This window comes from Bufo gargarizans, chromosome 7, assembly GCF_014858855.1.
Source record: "Bufo gargarizans isolate SCDJY-AF-19 chromosome 7, ASM1485885v1, whole genome shotgun sequence".
NCBI classification, from domain to species: domain Eukaryota; kingdom Metazoa; phylum Chordata; class Amphibia; order Anura; family Bufonidae; genus Bufo; species Bufo gargarizans.
The window spans coordinates 45,966,657-45,986,483 of NC_058086.1; the positions used below are offsets into that span (position 1 = coordinate 45,966,657).

General features: G+C 48.9%; 1 protein-coding gene across 7 annotated transcripts in view; it reads left to right on the forward strand.

The window, feature by feature from the left end:
- The window catches only part of DOCK7 (dedicator of cytokinesis 7), a 143,157-nt gene that overhangs the window by 121,610 nt on the left and 1,720 nt on the right, over window positions 1-19,827 (forward strand). For 4 of the 7 annotated variants that reach the window (XM_044301167.1, XM_044301169.1, XM_044301171.1 and 1 more), the window contains 8 exons: window positions 227-358; window positions 1,845-1,859; window positions 5,222-5,347; window positions 9,505-9,594; window positions 9,828-10,064; window positions 11,271-11,414; window positions 12,214-12,320; window positions 12,470-12,637. In XM_044301167.1, the coding sequence (XP_044157102.1) occupies window positions 227-358; window positions 1,845-1,859; window positions 5,222-5,347; window positions 9,505-9,594; window positions 9,828-10,064; window positions 11,271-11,414; window positions 12,214-12,320; window positions 12,470-12,637 (1,019 nt within the window). Of the gene's footprint in view, window positions 1-226; window positions 359-1,844; window positions 1,860-5,212; window positions 5,348-9,504; window positions 9,595-9,827; window positions 10,065-11,270; window positions 11,415-12,213; window positions 12,321-12,469; window positions 12,638-19,827 lie in introns of all 7 variants that reach the window. The other 3 variants (XM_044301168.1, XM_044301170.1, XM_044301173.1) reach the window with 1 other exon arrangement.

Consider the following 19,827-nt stretch of genomic DNA (forward strand, 5'->3'; position numbering starts at 1 on the left):
ATTGCAGACTGGGAGGAGGGAGATGCAGCTGCAGTTTACCTCTTTCTCTGTGAGATGACATGCTGCGAGAGGGGAGCAGGAGCAGCAGTGCGGACACAGATGACCGACTCGGAGCACACCTCTGGCATCACACAAGAAGGAGCTACCCAGGGTCACCTAAAACTATATTAAGTTTTATTACGGTATCGTCGTCGCTCATTCTTACTGGTTGGTGACTGTCTTCCAGGCTGGTATGTACGAGGCCGTGAACGACGTCTACAAAGTTCTCATCCCCATACATGAAGCCAACCGAGACGCCAAGAAGCTGTGTGCCATTCACGGAAAACTGCAGGAAGCATTCAGCAAGATCGTCCACCAGGTAACGAGAAGGCATCTCTGGTCTGTGCTCTGTGGTGGCCCGATCCAGTGATTTATAGTGATCATTGATGTGCGCTAGTCTGGAATTAGCAGAGCTTAGCGCCCTCTAGTGCCCACCATGGGAATGACCCCCTCACACAAATGTACAAATGTTACTAGTGACATTGCACCTGCCTGAAACGAAGGTGTTTCCTGCCACGCTGACATTCACAATGTGACAGTCATTACCCCCTGCTGTGGTGACCTTCTGCAGTGCATAGCGGTCACACGTCCTCTCCCAGCCCTTGTATACTGCACCGGAGGAATTGTGTGTGAAAAATAATAATAATATCTTTATATATCGCCAACCTATTCCGCAGCGCTTTACAGTTCATGTACAAACAGAAATAAATAACAGAGCAACAGACAAGTCGATAATTACAACAAGAGGAATGAGGGCCCTGCTCGCAAGAGCTTACAATCTATGAGTAAAGACTTTACCAGAGATAGACCTCATGTCTTAGACCTCATGCACACTACCTGGTTTCTTTCAATCTTAAGTTTTTACAGATTGAATGCCGACCCATTAAATTCAATAGGGCTGCGGAAAATGGGGACAGCACGCCGCATACTATGCATATAAATATGCATTTTGACAATGGGGCCTACAGAATTTCTGGGATGCACACGGCCAGTATCCGTATTTTGCGGATCTGCGATTTGTAGATTACAAAATACATAGATACCTCAGGCAAACGACTATCTATCTATCTCATATCTGTCTCTATCTATCTATATATCTCATATCTATCTATCTTATATCTCATATCTATCTATCTTATATCTATCTATCTATCTTATATCTATCTATCTATCTCATATCTATCTATCTATCTCATATCTATCTATCTCATATCTATCTATCTATCTATCTATCTATCTATCCATCATATCTATCTATCCATCATATCTATCTATCTATCCATCATATCTATCTATCTATCTATCATATCTATCTATCTATCTCATATCTATCTATCTCATATCTATCTATCTCATATCTATCTATCTCATATCTATCTATCTCATATCTATCTATCTATCTCATATCTATCTATCTATCTCATATCTATCTATCTATCTCATATCTGTCTGTCTATCTTACACATTGGGGCATATTTTCTGTACAGGAGAGGAGATGTTAGAAGTAATACAATAAGTAATAATGAATCTTCCGATGTTTCCATGTTCTCTCTGATCTGTGGTGTAATATGATGATGATTATTTATGACGCAGGGTGTTGGAGGTAACCTGTGCTCATCGTCTTTGGCGCAGCACTGAAACTCCCAGAATGCCTTGCCTTATTCTTAGCCAGACACCCACAGAGACCGGGTTGGTGGTTATATGCTGAGGCACTGACAGTGCATGCTGGGAGTTGTAGTCCTGCCTCGGTCGCCTCCGCCTGTGACTGTTCAGCTGACGCTGTTTTTTATCTCCTTGTTACACAGAGTACGGGCTGGGAGGTAGGTATTGTGCAGTCAGTAAAGACCACTAATAGTCTGAGACCCTCTGCAATGCTTGACCCACATCTGCTAGTGGTGGGCTGTGTGCTGTGACCTGACACATTGCATTGAGACCACCCTCTGGTCCTGGTAAAGTCCGGCTAGACCTAGTGCATGACGTTCACAGCGTTACACTAATAAAGTTACCATGTCACACTCTCATCATCCTCCAGATGTAGTGCTCTCTCCATCAACACTTCTCAACCCCCGCTCCCCACCTCCAAAATCAAGGGGTTGATTCAGCCCCACTTAGTGACTGTAATGGATGGGTCAGTATCTGAAATGAAAAATAAAGCAACTTTGCAATTTGACTTGAAAATATATTTCTTCATATTCAAATCTTCTGCAGACTTATGTGGTCTCCATGTCTACGGAGTACTCCACGAGCAGAATAGTGAGTGCAGCTCTGGAGTATAATACAGGATGTAACTCAGGATCAGTACAGGATAAGTAATGTATGTACACAGTGACTGCACCAGCAGAATAGTGAGTACAGCTCTGGAGTATAATACAGGATGTAACTCAGGACCAGTACAGGATAAGTAATGTATGTACACAGTGACTGCACCAGCAGAATAGTGAGTGCAGCTCTGGAGTATAATACAGGATGTAACTGAGGATCAGTACAGGAGAAGTAATGTAATGTATGTGCACAGTGACTGCACCAGCAGAATAGTGAGTGCAGATCTGGAGTATAATACAGGATGTAACTCAGGATCAGTACAGGATAAGTAATGTATATACACAGTGACTGCACCAGCAGAATAGTGAGTGCAGCTCTGGAGTATAATACAGGATGTAACTCAGGATCAGTACAGGATAATGTATTTACAGTAAGAGAAGGAATTAATTGATTTACTCAGTTTTGGCATTTAAATAGTTATCTGTTTTTAAGCTTTGGGTGATTATCCCCTTTTAGGCAGATTATTTGGTCCTGATCTCAGTTTAGCTGAATCGACCCCTGGATTTGACGCTCCCCAGTGTTTAGTTCCTCCAGTGCTGTCTGCATGCTAACATCCATCCTCTCCATACCCTGGGGAACTGTGGCTGTCTTGGCAGTTGTGAGCCCCAAGTACTTCCTGGCACTTGTAGTCCCACAGCTTCTGGTCGGCCACCGATCCTCCATCTTCCTCTTGCTTTTCACGCATGTTGCCTCCGTTTAACACTTTCCACTCCATCCACTAATCCCGCTGGCCTCTGCATTGCCTCCCAGTGCAAGCCTATTATTGCATTTGCACGTTTTTCCAGTTGAATACTTGTTTTTTATCCATTTATTTTTGATGAACCCTAATTAAAATAATTTCTGTTTTTTCCCCCCCTTCGCCCTCTGTCTCTCCCCCCTCCCCCGGTCGCTGACCCTTCTCCTCCCCACTTTTTACTCTTGTCTGTTGTGGTAAGTTCCATTTTGTGGATATTAAGTATGTCTCATTTAACTTCAGCCAAGAGAAAAAAAATATATATATAACGATTGACCTTTAATGCGCCAGATTCCCGGAATATTTTGCATTTTTATTTTGAATTAGACTAAAAAATTGTGAAAACTCAAAAAAAATAAAAACCTGCAAAAAAAACAGCATTTTAGTGAACTGTAATTTTTCCCACTTACAGTTTTCTATTGTGGTTATAAGGAGCGGCCCGGCTGGCGCAGCACCTCCCTCTGTGATGTGAATGATCCCCCTCCCCACCCCCGCGCAGCACCGATGAGAGGGGTTTACCGTGCGTTATATAACTGTATGGTGGCTGTGTGCTATCTTTCAGCTCTGTTAATGACTTTGTGGTGTAATCTCCTCTCTCAGGCTGCCCTATTATTTATTCCTCTCTGGAAAATAATAGGTTAATCAGCGCTTTAGTTTCCTATAATCCTCTCTGCTACTCTGCGCGTCCGTCCCCACCTCGCCCGGTATATTCGCGCACACATACACACACAGGTCTATTTATGTAGTGACGTTCTCTCACATCCGACAGGCGTTCACTGCTTCCCGTTTTTTGATTCTGGAAGTGCTCTTTAACCTGTGACACTCCGCCTGCTGCAAAACTACAACTCTCAGCATGCAGCAGCAACCTGTGGCTTGTAGTGTTGCAGCCACAGGATAGAGATCACAGTCACTGTAGTGGGTTTCTCGTGAACCCCTTAGGGTGCAACCGCACATGGGTCTACAGTAGCAGCACATCTGTGGCAAAATCCGTTTGTAACCTATGAGAATTTTGCTGCAGATTTGTCGCAGTTTACAAAATACTTCTTGCATGGACGTACCCTGACAGTTCTGTGGGATTACTTCAATTCACGACTGTATTATATAGGCAGCCATCATTGGACCCATATACATGATAACGCAGCCTGACAGTACAGTATGGATAGTGGGTTATTATATGTGCTAAAGGGTGTGTAGACTTTTACAACCAATATGTTTAATGCTCTTGTGCATAAAAAAAAAAAAATGCTACTTTGCAAATAGTTTTACAAACCTCCTGGCATTTTGTGTATACAGCTGTTGCTACTGTGTAACACATAGGTTTACCATGTAACCCTATGTGTCTCCATGGTTACAGACTACAAACAAACATTGTGTGTTGTCAGGTCCTGCAGTCTTGTTACTTCTGTAATGTTTTCTATAGGTTCTGGAAAAGAGGAGCCAGGCAGGGGAGTAACACATGACTGCAGATCAGACTACATGTAGGTTATGTTTGTAGTCTGTAACCAAGGAGACACATACTTTTGCATAGAAGTTGTGTTCCCCAATACAGTAGGGGATTTTTAATTCTGACCGTTTTCTTCTTTTTTCATTGATGCATTGAAGTTATAAAAAGATGGTTGCAAAGGAATACATACCCTCGATTACATAGCCCAGGGATGCTCAATCTGCGGCCCTCCAGCTGTTGCAAAACTACAATTCCCAGCATGCCCTAATAGCTGTATACTAGGAGTTGTGCTTTTGCAACAGCTGGAGGGCCGTAAGTTGGGCATCCAGCTGATTAGCATTGGTTCAGCTGATTATAAAGACTGCATCCATTGTGCACCCGGAGCTCCGTTTTTTTTTTTTTCAGTTTGCTTCCATGTAATGAGCAGCGTGGTCTTCCAAATATCGAGCTTCACCTACCTTGTACTGACCCTGAGTTGCATCATATTACAGTTGGCAGCCAGGAGAATTTTGAATGCAGCTCTGGAGGTAACTGTAGTATAAGAAAGTATGCAGCTCAACATCAGCACAAGATAAGTGACGCAAACTCTTAATGATCTGTATTGATGATCAGAATATCTGATGTCCACCAGTCGGCAATCATGTGATAATTTAGCCACTCCCCCTTCTCCTTAGGACGGGAAGAGAATGTTTGGGACGTATTTCCGTGTTGGTTTTTACGGAACCAGATTTGGAGATTTAGATGAACAAGAGTTTGTTTACAAGGAACCGGCAATAACTAAACTGGCAGAAATATCTCACCGGCTGGAGGTAAAACGCATTTCACCGTACATTTATATAGGGAGAAATGGAGGCGGTACTATCTGTACCTACATTTATTTAGAGAGAGGGAGGCAGTACTATCTATATATACATCATTTATATAGAGAGACAGGGAGGCAGTACTATCTATATATACATCATTTATATAGAGAGACAGGGAGGCAGTATTATCTGTACCCACATCATTTACAGTTGTGTTCAAAATAAAAGTGTGTCAGACATCACTAACCTGATCAATCATTGTTTTTGGTAGAAATGATATGTCTACATGGCAAATAATTTACTAGCAGGTGTAGTAGAGTAATAGAAACCCAACAGACATGACATGCATGCTGCTCATTCTCTGTAATTCAATCACTTATTGAAAGGGGCATGTTCAAAATAATAGCAGTGTGGAGTTTAATGAGTGAGATCATTGATTCTTTAAAAAACAGGTGACAATTATTGCCCTTATTTAAGGAAGGAAGGCAGCAAATGTTTTACCTGCTGGTTTCAGTGCATTTCTCTCTGAAATTCTGAGGAAATTGGGTTGTTCCAGACATTGTTCAGAAGAACAGCGTACCTTGATTAAAAAGTTGATTGGAGAGGGGAAAACATATAAATAAGTAGAGAAAATGATAGGCTGCTCAGCTAAAATGATCGCAAATGCTTTAAAATGGCAACAAAAAACTGAAAGATGTGGAAAAAAGCAAAAAACGACCATTCTAATGGATAGAAGAATAGCCAAAATGTCAAGGACTCAGCCAACAATCAGCTCCAGGAAGATGAAAGAAGGTCTAAAGTTCCCTGTGAGGACTGTTACAATTAGAAGACGCTTATGTGAAGCCAAGCTGTGACGAATACCACACCTCGTGCCCACTCGACGTCGCCTACGTCGAGCTCACGAGACGTGGTATGGTCACTGGTCACCAAAAATGTGACGTTACGCCCTCCAGAGGAGCAGGTAAGGTCAGCGTCGTACAGTTCACACACAGACACCTCCTATCCACGCGGGCACAGAGAGGCAACAAGCTGAGAGAGCCTTTTCACTGCTGCACTCTCGTTTGATGTAAGCCCGGTCCGCTAACGGGATTATATATGGTGAGAAACCAACCCGCGGTAGCGTGTAACTAGGCCAAAACACGGACTCGGCCTTGGCTGCAGTCACGTGGGGGCAGTAAGGTCAGCTGGTTCCTGGGCTCTCCAAACACATTGGCATGATGTGACCCCCTTCAGAATAGAACCTGCCCTCTGGCTTGCATGGGCTTATGACGTGTAGCCGGCCGCTCCCCTCCCCGCCTATGGGTAGGGTCCAAACCTCCTTCTCTGGTGCTGGGAGCAAATGGCCCATAAAACCCCTTAGGGCTCATAGCCCCAGACCAGAATGTCGCAGGAAGATGGTTCTGGGCCCAATTGATCTGCCTGGGTTCCGGCTACAACTAGAGTCCAAACATGGTACCGGTATTAGGTTTCTGTGGGGAGATATGGATATCTCCCCTCCCGGGCATCCTAGTCTCAAGCCAGGACTACGTGGGTGTTTGGCTTTGCCTCAGGATTGCTAAAATATAACCGAATTATGCCTGGGATGGATGGACGGTTCATAATTCCTTATAACTCGCCAGCCCCAATATGTCTGCTAATCTGATTGAACTGGGGAAGGTTTGGGACCCCATACTGAGAGATCCTTCCTGTTACCTTGGCCTGGCTCCTATCTGCTGGAAGAGGTGTGAGGCTATCCACCTGGGGCATCCTTTGAGCTAGGACCCCTGTGCATTTCATCCATCTGCTTGTCAGATGGCAGAGGAAGTGGAGTGAGAGCCTATTTGCATCTGGACTGACAAAAAGGTGAATCAGATGACAATCAGGGCTGCCAGTAAATGATCCATAATCCTCACACAAGCGATCTGCAAGAAGCCCCCGCAAAGTCCTACTGCTGAATAAAGACATGTGCTGAAGAGCTTACAATCTTCCAAAGAGCACATTGACGGCCTAACGAGACATTCTGTGGACTGATGAAAGTAAGATGGTTCTTTTTGGGTCTAGTGGCCGGAGACAGTTTGTCAGTCGACCCCCAAACACTGAGTTCAAGCCATAGTACACTGTGAAGACAGTGAAGCATGGTGGCCAAGCATCATGATACGGGGAGGTGTCTATTTATCGCAGACCAGGGATCATGGATCAGTGTGAATCCATCAGAATACGTGAAGCTGTCATGCTGCCTTATGCTGAAGAGGAAAGGCCCTTGAAATGGGTGTTCCAACAAGACAACGGCCCCAAACACTCCAGTAAACGTGCAACATCTCGGTTCCAGACCAAGAAGATTGACGTTATGGAGCGGCCTCCCCAATCCCCGGATCTTAATCCAATGGAAATAGTGGTTGTAGAAAAAGTCGGAGTGGCACTGCATTTAACAGAAAAGAACCCCTTTCCTTATATCAGCAACTAGTCACCTGGGAGCGGGGGAATCGCGTCACAGTCTGAAACCTCTTAAGAGCAGGTGAAGTGTCTCGACTGATTACGGGCCAGATGAAGCACTGAGGTGCGAAACGGCCGTCGCCTATTCAGCTGGAGCACTCACATATGTTGTCCGCTTGCTACCGAAAGAATAAAGAAAGTTTAACTACGCATCGCGGTGAGTGCCGTCCTTTTGTCTCTCACCTGTATCTAATCCAATAGAAAACTTGTGGGGTAACATCAAAAATGCAGTTTCTGGGGCAAAACCAAGAAATAGAGAAGAACTGTAGAATGTGGTCCGATCATCCTGGGCCGGAGAACCTGCTCACAGGGGCAGAAGGTGGTGACTCTGAGCAGCACAGACGTCCAGCAGTTCTCAGAAACAGCGGTCATACAACTAGATACTAGTGACGGGATTCAAAGGAAAGAAAATCTTCAAACATTTCTCAGTTTATATAGTGAATGTTTGAGTTTGTAAAGAAGAATACAAACACTGCTATTTTTTTTGAACAGTCTAAGGCTACTTTCACACTTGCGTTCGGGGCTCCGCTTGTGAGTTCCGTTTGAAGGCTCTCACAAGCGGCCCCGATCCGTCCAGCCCTAATGCATTCTGAGTGGATGCGGATCCGCTCAGAATGCATCAGTCTGGCTCTGTTTGGCCTCCGCTCCACTCAGCAGGCGGACACCCGAATGCTGCTTGCAGCGTTTTCGTGTCCGCCTGGCCGTGCGGATCCGTCCAGACTTACAATGTAAGTAAGTCAATGGGGACGAATCCGTTTGAAGTTGACACAATATGGTGCAATTTCAAACAGATCCGTCGCCCATTGACTTTCAATGCAAAGTCTGGACGGATCCGTCTGACTAACTTTCACACTTAGAATTTTTTCTGAAAGATAACGCAGACGGATCCGTTCTGAACGGATACCATTGTTTGCATTATAGGCGCGGATCCGTCTGTGCAGACACCAGACGGATCCGCTCCGAACGCAAGTGTGAAAGTAGCCTAATATTCACTTTCCTTCAATTTTTTTTTTTTTAGAGGAACAACACAAATGTGATATTTTTTTCTTCATGTTTTGATTTGGAATAGAATGTGTCGTGTTCCCAATGCATTTGTGTGTCTGGAAATAAAAGCTATTAGAAGGATTTTGCGCTTTATTCACTTTTTTAAACACTGCTATTATTTTGAACAAAACTGTATATAGAGAGACAGGGAGGCAGTACTATCTGTACCTACATAATTTATATAGATACAGGGAAGCAGTACTATCTGTACCTACATAATTTATATAGATACAGGGAAGCAGTACTATCTGTACCTACATAATTTATATAGATACAGGGAAGCAGTACTAACTGTACCTATCATTTATACACAGGACAGGGAGGCAGTACTATCTATACCTACATCATATATAGAGACAGGGAGGCAGTACTATCTGTACCTACATCATTTATATATGGAGACAGGGAAGCAGTACTACCTGCCCCACATCATTTATATAGGGAGACAGTACTATCTGTACCTACATCATTTATATACAGAGACAAGGTGGCAGTACTACCTGTGCCCAGATCATTTATATAAACAGGGAGGCAGTACTATCTGTGCTTACATCATTTAATGTTACAGTGTTTGTGCTTTTACTGACTGGTTACATTACAATGAATGTGAATATCTTTGTATAATCTGCACTTTGCTCTTTCTGTAGGGATTTTACGGGGAGCGTTTCGGGGAGGACGTTCTTGAGGTCATTAAGGATTCCAATCCAGTCGACAAATGTAAATTAGATGCTAATAAGGTAACAGAATATTCCAGGTTTTATGTTGAGAACTATGGAGTCTACACAAGCTTTATTGATCTCATCCCTGCTCAGATCTCCACCTACAGTGACATCACTAGAGCAGCTAGCCCCCCCCCCCCCCCCCCCCCAATATATAAAAACCCAGGTGCTGTCACTGCATAACCTTACAGCATTTATGATGCTTTCTGGCTGCTGCTCACATCTAAGTTCCTGGTGTCGTTCTTCCCCAGGCGTTCATTCAGATCACCTATGTGGAGCCGTACTTCGACACCTATGAAATGAAGGACAGGATCACCTACTTTGATAAAAACTACAACCTGCGGCGCTTCATGTACTGCACGCCCTTTACCCTGGACGGACGGGCGCACGGAGAACTACACGAGCAGTTCAAGAGGAAGACCATCCTCACCACGTCTCATGCATTCCCTTACATCAAAACCCGGATCAACGTCATTCACAAGGAGGAGGTGAGGGCTGGTCGTCGGGGCGTGCAGCGCACAGCTGAAGCATCCATAGGGTTTATGGATATATGTGCAGTGGAAAGGAAGTGTCTGCTTATTTCTGCAGCTCAGGGGAGGCATCAGTTCCCATTGAAGAGACCCAGTGGTCCATCTATAGACCACTGTTTTTTTGTTTTTTTTGCCCCTCTTCAGCACAGAACAGGCTATCGGTGGGCTGCATTAGATGCAGCTTGAGGGGGTGGCTTCTGGTTATCAGTGAAGAAACACAGAACCAGTACCCCCATGCCCCGAGAGCAGCTAACCAGTACCCCCATGCCCCGAGAGCAGCTAACCAGTACCCTGGTCTGTACTGAAGTGGGACAAGAACCCAAAAGCCGCTGCCAGATGGGTCGCTCTTCCTTTTGCTCTTCTAGTTTGGCTGACATGAGCTACTTTGCAATATTGTTCTGCAACCTTCTAATAGACTTTTTCAAGATCTCAATTTTGCTGTCAGTGAATAGAAAGATTTTTGTTTTTCATGCAAAGTAGGAAAATCTGTGCAGACCCAAAACAGTTGAACATCTGTTTCTTTCCTAAACAACAGCAACAGAAATCGTTCTGCCGTCCTGAGATCTAATTGAAGCACAAAGTAGATTGAAGGGGTTATCCGACCCCTTAAATGTCCCCCCCCCCCCATATGCTTTGGGCCCCTCATACACAATGTACTTACCTCTCTCCCCATCACCTGTGTTGCTTCTGAAGCCCGCAAGGCTGCTGCTGCATCTCTGATCATCCAGTGTCGGGGTCAGCCAATAGTAGACGGTGACGCGCCTCCCTAGCATCACGGGTGACACTAGGGAGGCTTGTCACCACCTGCTATTGGCTGGACTCCCACCACCCACGCCAGATGTTTACATCTGCGCGACAGGGAGATGCAGCGGTGGCGGCTGTCAGAAGCGACGCGGGTGCTGGGGAGTGAGGTAAGTACATAATTGTGTGTGAGGGCCCCGGGCATATGGGGGGCATTTCAGGGGTTGCATAAACCCTTTGAAAAGTTGCAGAATGTTTCATTATTCAATGATTTAAGCTTTATATATAAGAAGCCACATGGACAGATCTGTAGTGATCCCCGCAGCGTATTTTACTGTTCACCTGTCTGGGAAAGCTGGGTGACCAAACTTATCAGAAGACTGTTGTGTGGCTCGTCAGTAACGGCCTCTGTATACATCGCAGATCATTCTGACTCCCATTGAAGTTGCCATTGAGGACATGCAGAAGAAGACTCAGGAGTTGGCCTTCGCCACCCACCAGGATCCGGCTGACCCTAAAATGCTTCAGATGGTCTTACAGGGTTCAGTGGGGACGACGGTGAATCAGGTTGGTGCTGTCGCACGGTTACACAGACATGGTGGACATGCTCAGTCATGGAGGAGCCTACACTCTAGACCAGTGTTTCCCAACCAGTGTGCCTCCAGCTGTTGCAAAACTACAACTCCCAGCATGCCCGCACAGCCAAAGGCTGTCCAGGCATGCTGGGAGTTGTAGTTTTGCCACAGCTGGAGGCACACTGGTTGGGAAACACTGCTCTAGACGTCATGGCGATTTCAGTAGTGGTATCGCGCTGCCAGCATTAGCCTTGTGTATTTTGCTGTCGTCTTGGCCACCCCGACCGTATTAGGTCAAATATTAAAGGTTATGGACACCTTTGGAGACCTTTTTCTTTTTATTATTGCATTGTACTCATTTTAAGCTAAAAATCTTTTTTTCAATTGTCCTTTATTAAAAATGTTGAGCCTATTTCTCTGTACAGCCTTAAGATTCTCTAGAAGCAGGGTCTGTACTTTTATGCTTTCTGTCACTGACCTGAGCTATAACACTTATTATTGCTCAGCTCTTATCTTACTGATTAGAATGTGGTTTATAATCTTCTAGTAATTTAAGGAGGTTTATTAGATGAATGGAACAAAGTGAAAGTAGAAATCTCTCAGCTAGAAAGAGTTAACTCTTTCACAGAACGGCTGAATATTTTGAATAAAGACCAATTCAAATAATGTGTTTTAGGCCAAAATGAGTGTAAAATGCAATCATCAAAGAAAATTGTCCCCGAAGATGTACATAGCCTTTAACAGTCCATGTGGCGGGATATGCTGATGTTTCCTGGGCTTTTCTATTGCAGGGTCCGCTGGAAGTCGCTCAGGTGTTTTTGTCGGAGATTCCAAACGATCCAAAACTATTTCGGCATCACAACAAACTTAGACTCTGTTTTAAAGACTTCACAAAAAGGTATGTTCCCCTTTAAGAATACCCATTTTCCATAGGTAGTACTGCACTGACTGGCATAATCCACTTCAATATGGAAGTGACGCATCAATGGTGTATACTGCACACCGTTATATTCTCTTACTCCAGCTCTGCCGTGTGCTGTGTTATAGGTGCGAGGACGCTCTGCGGAAGAATAAGAGTCTCATTGGTCCAGATCAGAAGGAATATCAGCGGGAATTAGAGCGCAACTACCACCGCCTTAAGGAGGCGCTGCAGCCGCTGATCAACAGGAAGATCCCACAGCTGTACAAGAATGTGGTGCCAGTCGCATGTCACAGGTAAATCAGCAGCTGCCATATCCTGAGCCAGAGTGGAAAGGGATAAGTGGCGCCCTGCTGAGCCAAGAACGTCAGATCTGAATTTGGGTTTTTCCAGTTTAAGGGTAAAAGCTTAAAGGGGGTTTATTCATCAGCACATCCCTTCTCCACTGAGGTAAATATAGGACCCCAATCAGTCTCCTGGCAGCTGTAAATATAATCCCCAGTATGTTCCCAGTAGGTCTTCCCCCTTTGACATGTTTTATAGTCCTCAGTAAATACCGTACTCCTGCGCATAGTATAATTGCTATACAATTTGACCACCAGGTAGCGCCATACTTTAAGTAAATAACACTTCACTAGATGCATGGAAATGGCAAATAATGTTGATTTTGCATGATAAATATAATATTGGAAACCCTTTAACGGGAGTCGTCACCTAATCTGTTTTAAACCGCTCAGATCAGGTTATAGACTCTTTGACCCTCATTACAATGGTACCTTTCTTTTCTGTGTCCCTCGTCAAGTTCATAAAAAAGACACTCTTTAAACATATGCAAATGAGCTTCTGCAAGTGCCCAGGGGTGGCGTTACTGCCACAAGTGCCCAGGGGCGGCGTTACTGCCACAAGTGCCCAGGCCCCTCGGCGATGTGCCCAGAAAAACACACCCCTTTTAGCCCTCTGAACCGCCCTTCTTTCCTATTATTACCCCCTCCTCTGCCTTCAGAAGTCACGAGCGGCACCAGAGGACGGCGGGTCGGCAAGTCTTAGTGCAGCTGTCTTAAGTTGGCTGGCGCATGCGCAATATGAAAAGCTGTTCCTCTGCCCATAATAGGCAGAGCAGCGCTCAGGTGCGGGCCAACTGCGCTGAGACTTGCAGACCCGCCGTCCTCTGGTGCCGCTCGTGACTTCCGGCGGGCCAGAGGGCTAAAAGGGGGGTGTTTTAATGGGCACATCGAAGAGGGGCCTGGGCACTTGCAGCAGTAACGCCGCCCCTGGGCACTTGCAGAAGCTCATTTGCATATGTTTAAAAAGTGTTATTTTTTATGATCTTGACGAGGGACACAGAAAAGAAAGGTACCATTGTCAAAGAGTCTATAACCTGATCTGAGCGGTCTAAAACGCTCAGATTAGGTGACAGACTCTCTTTAAAGGGCATCTGTCAGCAGTTTTGTATCTATGACACTGGCTGACCTGTTGCATGTGCACTTGGCAGCTGAAGGCATCTGTGTTGGTCCCATGTTTATATGTGCCGCATTGCTGAGAAAAAAGGAGATTTTTGTATAACTTACCAGTTAAATCTCTTTCTCGCTCTTCCTTGGGGGACACAGACCTTGGGTATAGCTCAGCTCCCTAGGAGGCGTGACACTAAGTAAAACTGTTAAGCCCCTCCTCCATCAGCTATACCCTCAGCCTGGAGATAGAGGCTACCAGTTGCGTGTCCAAGTAGTGAAAGGATAACAACCAATAAAGGAAACAACCAGCCAGCAACCCAACGGGGCGCCAGACCATAACCCTATAACCAAAACACAGAAGGGTGGGTGCTGTGTCCCCCAAGGAAGAGCGAGAAAGAGATTTAACTGGTAAGTTATACAAAAATCTCCTTTTCTCGCCCATTTTCCTTGGGGGACACAGACCTTGGGACGTTCAAGAGCAGTCCAAGAAGGGAGGGACCACAACCCAAGGCGGAACACCACCGGAGCATCAGGAAACCGCTGCCTGCAAAACCAGGCGGCCCAAAGCAGCATCCGCTGATGCATGCGTATGCACTCTATAGAACTTTGTGAAAGTGTGCAGAGAGGACCAGGTGGCTGCTTTGCACAACTGCTCAGCCGAGGCCCGATGCCTCTGCGCCCAGGAAGCCCCGACTGCTCTGGTGGAATGAGCAGTGACGCCGAAAGGCGGAGCCCTGCCCTTGGCTCGATAAGCCTCAGACACCGCCAGTTTAATGAAACGGGCAATGGCCACCTTGGAGACCGCCAAACCCTTGCGCGAACCCTCCGGAACCACAAACAGGGAGTCCGTGCGCCGAAAGGATCTGGTGACCTCCAAGTAAATCCTCAACGCCCTGACCACATCCAGACGGTGCAGTTCCCGTTCTCTGGGGTGGGAAGGAGAGGGACAAAGCGACGGAAGGACGATGTCCTCATTGATGTGAAAGGCGGAGACCACCTTTGGCAGGAAAGTCGGGACAGGCCGAAGCACAACCTTATCCTGGTGGAAGATCAGGAAAGGATCGGAGCAAGAAAGAGCCGCTAACTCCGACACCCGTCGGAGAGACGTGATGGCCACAAGAAAGATGACCTTGCAGGACAGAAGGCGAAGGGAGACCTCCCGCAAAGGCTCGAAGGGGGCTGATTGGAGCGCCGAGAGCACCACATTCAGGTCCCAGGAAGGGACTGGAGGGCGGTACGGCGGAACAGAGTGAGCCACCCCTTGCAAGAAGGTCTTAATCGGCCCTAGAGGGGCCAGGGGACGCTGGAGAAGAATAGACAGCGCCGAAATCTGTCCCTTCAGAGAACTGAGGCTCAGCCCCAGGTCCAGACCCGACTGGAGGAAGGACAGGATCGTGGGAAGAGAAAACCGGAGAGGCGGGATGCTCCGGGACTCACAGAACCCCAGATAGGACCTCCAAACCCGATAGTAGATCCTAGAGGATACGGGCCTACGAGCACGGATCATGGTGCGGACTACGTCCGCGGAGAAACCCCGTCGCGCTAAGACTTGCGGTCTCAATAGCCACGCCGTCAAACGTAGCGAGCCTAAATGCTCATGGAAGATCAGACCCTGAGAGAGAAGGTCTTCCCTGGAGGGCAGTGGCCACGGTGCGTCTGCCAACAGCAACATTAGGTCGGCGTACCAGGACCGGCGGGGCCAATCCGGGGCGATTAGAATCGCGGGAACGCCCTCTGCCGCGATCCTCCGAAGAACCCGTGGCAGGAGGGGAAAAGGAGGAAAGACGTACAGAAGGGAGAATTCGCGCCACGGAAGGACGAGCGCGTCGGCGCCGTATGCCTTCGGGTCCTGTGCCCTGGCCAGGTTTAGGGGGACCTTGTGGTTGAATTTGGAGGCCATGAGGTCCACGTCGGGGCGACCCCAGCGAAGACAAAGGGCCTCGAACACCTCTGGGTGCAGAGACCATTCTCCCGGGTCGATGGTGGACCGGCTGAGGAAATCCGCCGCCCAGTTGTCCACCCCCGGGATGTAAATCGCAGACAAGGCTGGCACGTGCGTCTCCGCCCAGAGGAGAATGAGGGACACCTCTTGCATCGCCGCAGCGCTGCGGGTGCCTCCCTGATGGTTTATGTACGCCACAGCCGTGGCATTGTCCGATTGGATCCGAACAGGGTGGCCCCTCAGTAGATGGGTCCAGTGTCTGAGGGACAGAAGAACCGCCCTCAGTTCCAGAATGTTGATTGGCAGTCTGGACTCCGATAGAGACCAAACTCCCTGGACGGATCGGGGAGGGAAACCCCCCCCCCCCACCCCCGTAAGCTGGCATCGGTGGTAATCACCAGCCAGTTCAGTGGAAGGAAGGACCTTCCCCTTAGAGGGATATGCAACCACCAGCTGAGGGAAGCCCGAGCCAGGGGAGGCAGAAGAAAGGTCCTGTCCAGACTCCTCGGTGATTTGTCCCAGGCCGACAGAATCGCCCTCTGAAAGGTGCGGGATCGGAATTGTGCGAACGGCACCGCTTCGAAACAGGCAACCATCTTTCCCAGCAACCGCATGCTGGATCTGAGGGAAGGACGGTGATGACGGAGGAGACTGCGAACCGATCCGCGAAGGGCCAGACGCTTGTCCGACGGGAGGCGGACCTCCGCCAATTCCGTATCCAGGAGCATCCCCAGGAAGATCAACCGTCTGGAGGGGGTAAGGGAAGACTTGGGGTGGTTGATAATCCAACCGAACCGCGTCAGGGTCTCCAGAGTGAGCTCCACACTGCCGGATGCCTGAGAGAAGGAGGGTGCCTTGACCAAGATGTCGTCCAAGTACGGGAGAAGAAAAACACTTCTTGAACGTAGAAGGGCCAAGACAGGGGCCAGGACCTTGGTGAACACTTGAGGAGCCGTCGCCAGACCAAAGGGAAGGGCGACGAATTGGAAGTGATCGTCCCCCACCGCGAAGCGCAGAAAGCGGTGATGACATGGAGCAACCGGAACGTGGAGGTATGCATCCTGAACGTCGATTGAGGCCATGAAATCCCCCTTTTCCAGGGAGGCCACTGCGGACCGGAGAGACTCCATCCGGAATCTCTGCAGACGGAGAAAACGGTTCAGGCGCTTTAGGTCCAAGATCGGTCGCACTGAGCCTTCCTTCTTGGGAACCACAAAGAGGTTCGAATAGAACCCCCTGAACCTTTCCGTCGGAGGCACGGGGGCGACGACACCCTTGTCCATTAGCGAGCGAATGGCCGCGAAGAAGGCGGCCGCTCGTACGGGATCCCGCGGAGGACGGGATCGGAAGAAACGGTCTGGCGGAATGGACGCAAATTCGATCTTGTATCCGCAAGATACAATCTCGAGCGCCCATGCGTCTGAGATGTGGGCCCGCCATACGTTCCTGAACAGGAGAAGGCGGCCCCCCACCCGGGTGGGTGGGGGCGCACCTTCAGGCAGAGGGCTGCTGGCCTGTGGGAGCCTGTGTAGGCTGGGACTTGCGCCAGGTAGGTTGCGCCCGAAAAAACGGCTTCTTGCGTCTATCCTGGGCTGGGCCAGAGGAAGCAGAACCGGCCGCGGGTCTAGACCCGGTGGGCTTGCGAAAGGACCGAAACCGGGACGAACCAGCGCGACCCCGGGGGGCGCCCTTTGGCCTGGACTGGGGGAGGTGAGTACTCTTCCCACCCGTGGCCTCTGATATAAGTTCGTCCAGACGGGTCCCGAACAAGCGGGAACCCGTGAATGGTAGGCCGGCCAAAGAGCGTTTGGAAGCGGCGTCTGCCGCCCAAACCTTCAGCCAGAGTTCCCTCCTGACAGAAACTGCCAGGGCCGAGGAACGGGCAATGAGGGCACCCGCATCAAGGGAGGCCTCACAGATAAATTTTCCGGCCTGAACAATTAGCTGGGCTAAGGAACGGAGGTCCTGAACAGGGACGTCCGACCCCAACTCCTGCTCCAGTTGCAAACCCCATTCAGAGACCGCTTTACCAACCCAGGCGGAGGCAAAGACCGGTCTAAGGGCCGAACCAGAGGCAGTGAATATGGCCTTGGAGAGGGATTCCGTACGACGGTCCTCAGCAGACTGGAGGGAAGATCCGTCCTGTACAGGAATAGCAGTGCTCTTGGACAGGCGAGCCACGGGAGGATCAACCTTAGGCGGGGATGTCCACGTGGTCACAGAATCCGCTGGAAAGGGATAGCAAATGTCCAGCTTTTTAGGTGTAATAAAGCGGACGTTAGGCTGAGTCCAAGCCTTGGATACCACAGAAGAAAAGTCAGCATGTATGGGAAAAACCTTGGAGGCCTGTCTGGGGCGGAGAAAGGACACGCCGGCCTGCTCAGAGCTGGGGGGGGTCATCGTGTATCTGAAAGGTATCACGGATGCTAGTGATAAGATGCCCCACCGCGGACGACAATTTGGACGGAAGCTCTGAGTCCATGTCCACGTCCGAATCCGCCAGTTCTCCCTCAGAAGGCGTATCCCTTTGAGAGGATAGACTTGACTGAGCTTGCACGCATGGCGGAGAGAGCGAAGCATCTGGAGAAGATGTGCGCTCAACCCTTGAACGTTTCTGAGTATGCCGGGCCCTGGAAGATTCACTGGGAGGCAGGGAATCAGTGGGGGCGGCAGAAACGGTATTCCCAGCGGGTGCGGCAGCCTGCGGGAGAGGCGGTCTATCCACGAGACGGCCCACTACGTGTGTAAGGCTTTCCACTGCCTGAGACAGAGACCTAGCCCAGTCAGGGGGTTCAGAGGCAACGGGGGGGGGGGGGGCAGCGGGCCCTGCATCGGGGCCTGACATGCAAGGCAATGCGGCTCAGATTGCCCACGCGGAAAAAGTTCCTTGCAGGCGGTACAGGCATGGTACCAGGGTTTGGGGGCACCCGTGGGATCTGACATGCTGAAATGTGGTCGGACTCTGATATAGAGACCACAAGGGGTTGTAGCAGCTATGACCAGGAGGGTTAGGAGAGGGTTAACTGTCCTACCAGTGCCTCAGAAGAACGTCAGGAGAAAGAAGGTCCGGATCAGCAGCAGCAGAAGGCAGCAACAGCAGTGAGCCAGATAGCGCCCACAGAAACCGAGCAATGTACACAGGAGTCAGAGTCCCCCACGTGTCCCAGCTTCCTTTCAGGAGTGAGGAAGCGCGGCAAAAAATCTCAGCAGAAGCGCGGGGAACAAGCTCCGCCCCCTCCAGCGCTTGAATGTCTCCTGTGAAGGAGAACGTAACTCCGCCCCCAAATGACGCGCGAAAAACACGCCCCCTGCTGCCGAAGACTCCCAGGGCTATGTAGGAAGCGGTGATGAAGAACCATGCCAGAAGAATAAAGGCCCGCAGGCCCCTAGAGCGCGGCGATATATAGGTGGGTGACCTTTCTGTCACCATGTCCCTCGCCCCGCCGAGCCCGATACGGCGTGGGGGTGTGGAGGATACACCTGAGGGGAGTGGGGAGAGTCTGGCAGAGCGCTCAAATGAGCGACCACGGGTGCCCCCCGTACCCAGAGGGGTAGATGCAGATATGGACGGGGTATGGGCTGGAAAAGCCATCTTACCGACCGATGTCTTCACCCTCAGTTCCTTCCAGCAGGGTCGCCCCTTCAGCCACTGGCACCGCAGTGGCAGTAAGCTGGAAGAGGGGCTTGGCGTGCGGGCGACCCCCTAGCTGGCGGGATGTAGGGGAGCATTGCTGCCCAGATCCTCCTATTGCTTCTGTGGGGGAGGCAGCAGTGCAGATAAGTTGGCACTGGCGCAGCTCAACCCCGGGAGAGCAGAGAGGTCTAATGCGTCTCTGGTATCCCTAGGAAAAAACAAAAAAATAAAATAACAAAATTAGAAGAAAAAAATAAAACAACAAGGAGAAAACAGCCCTGCAGTAGCAGGGAGTGTCTTGCCTCCTTGGACACTAAGCTAAAAACTGGTAGCCTCTATCTCCAGGCTGAGGGTATAGCTGATGGAGGAGGGGCTTAACAGTTTTACTTAGTGTCACGCCTCCTAGGGAGCTGAGCTATACCCAAGGTCTGTGTCCCCCAAGGAAAATGGGCGAGAAAT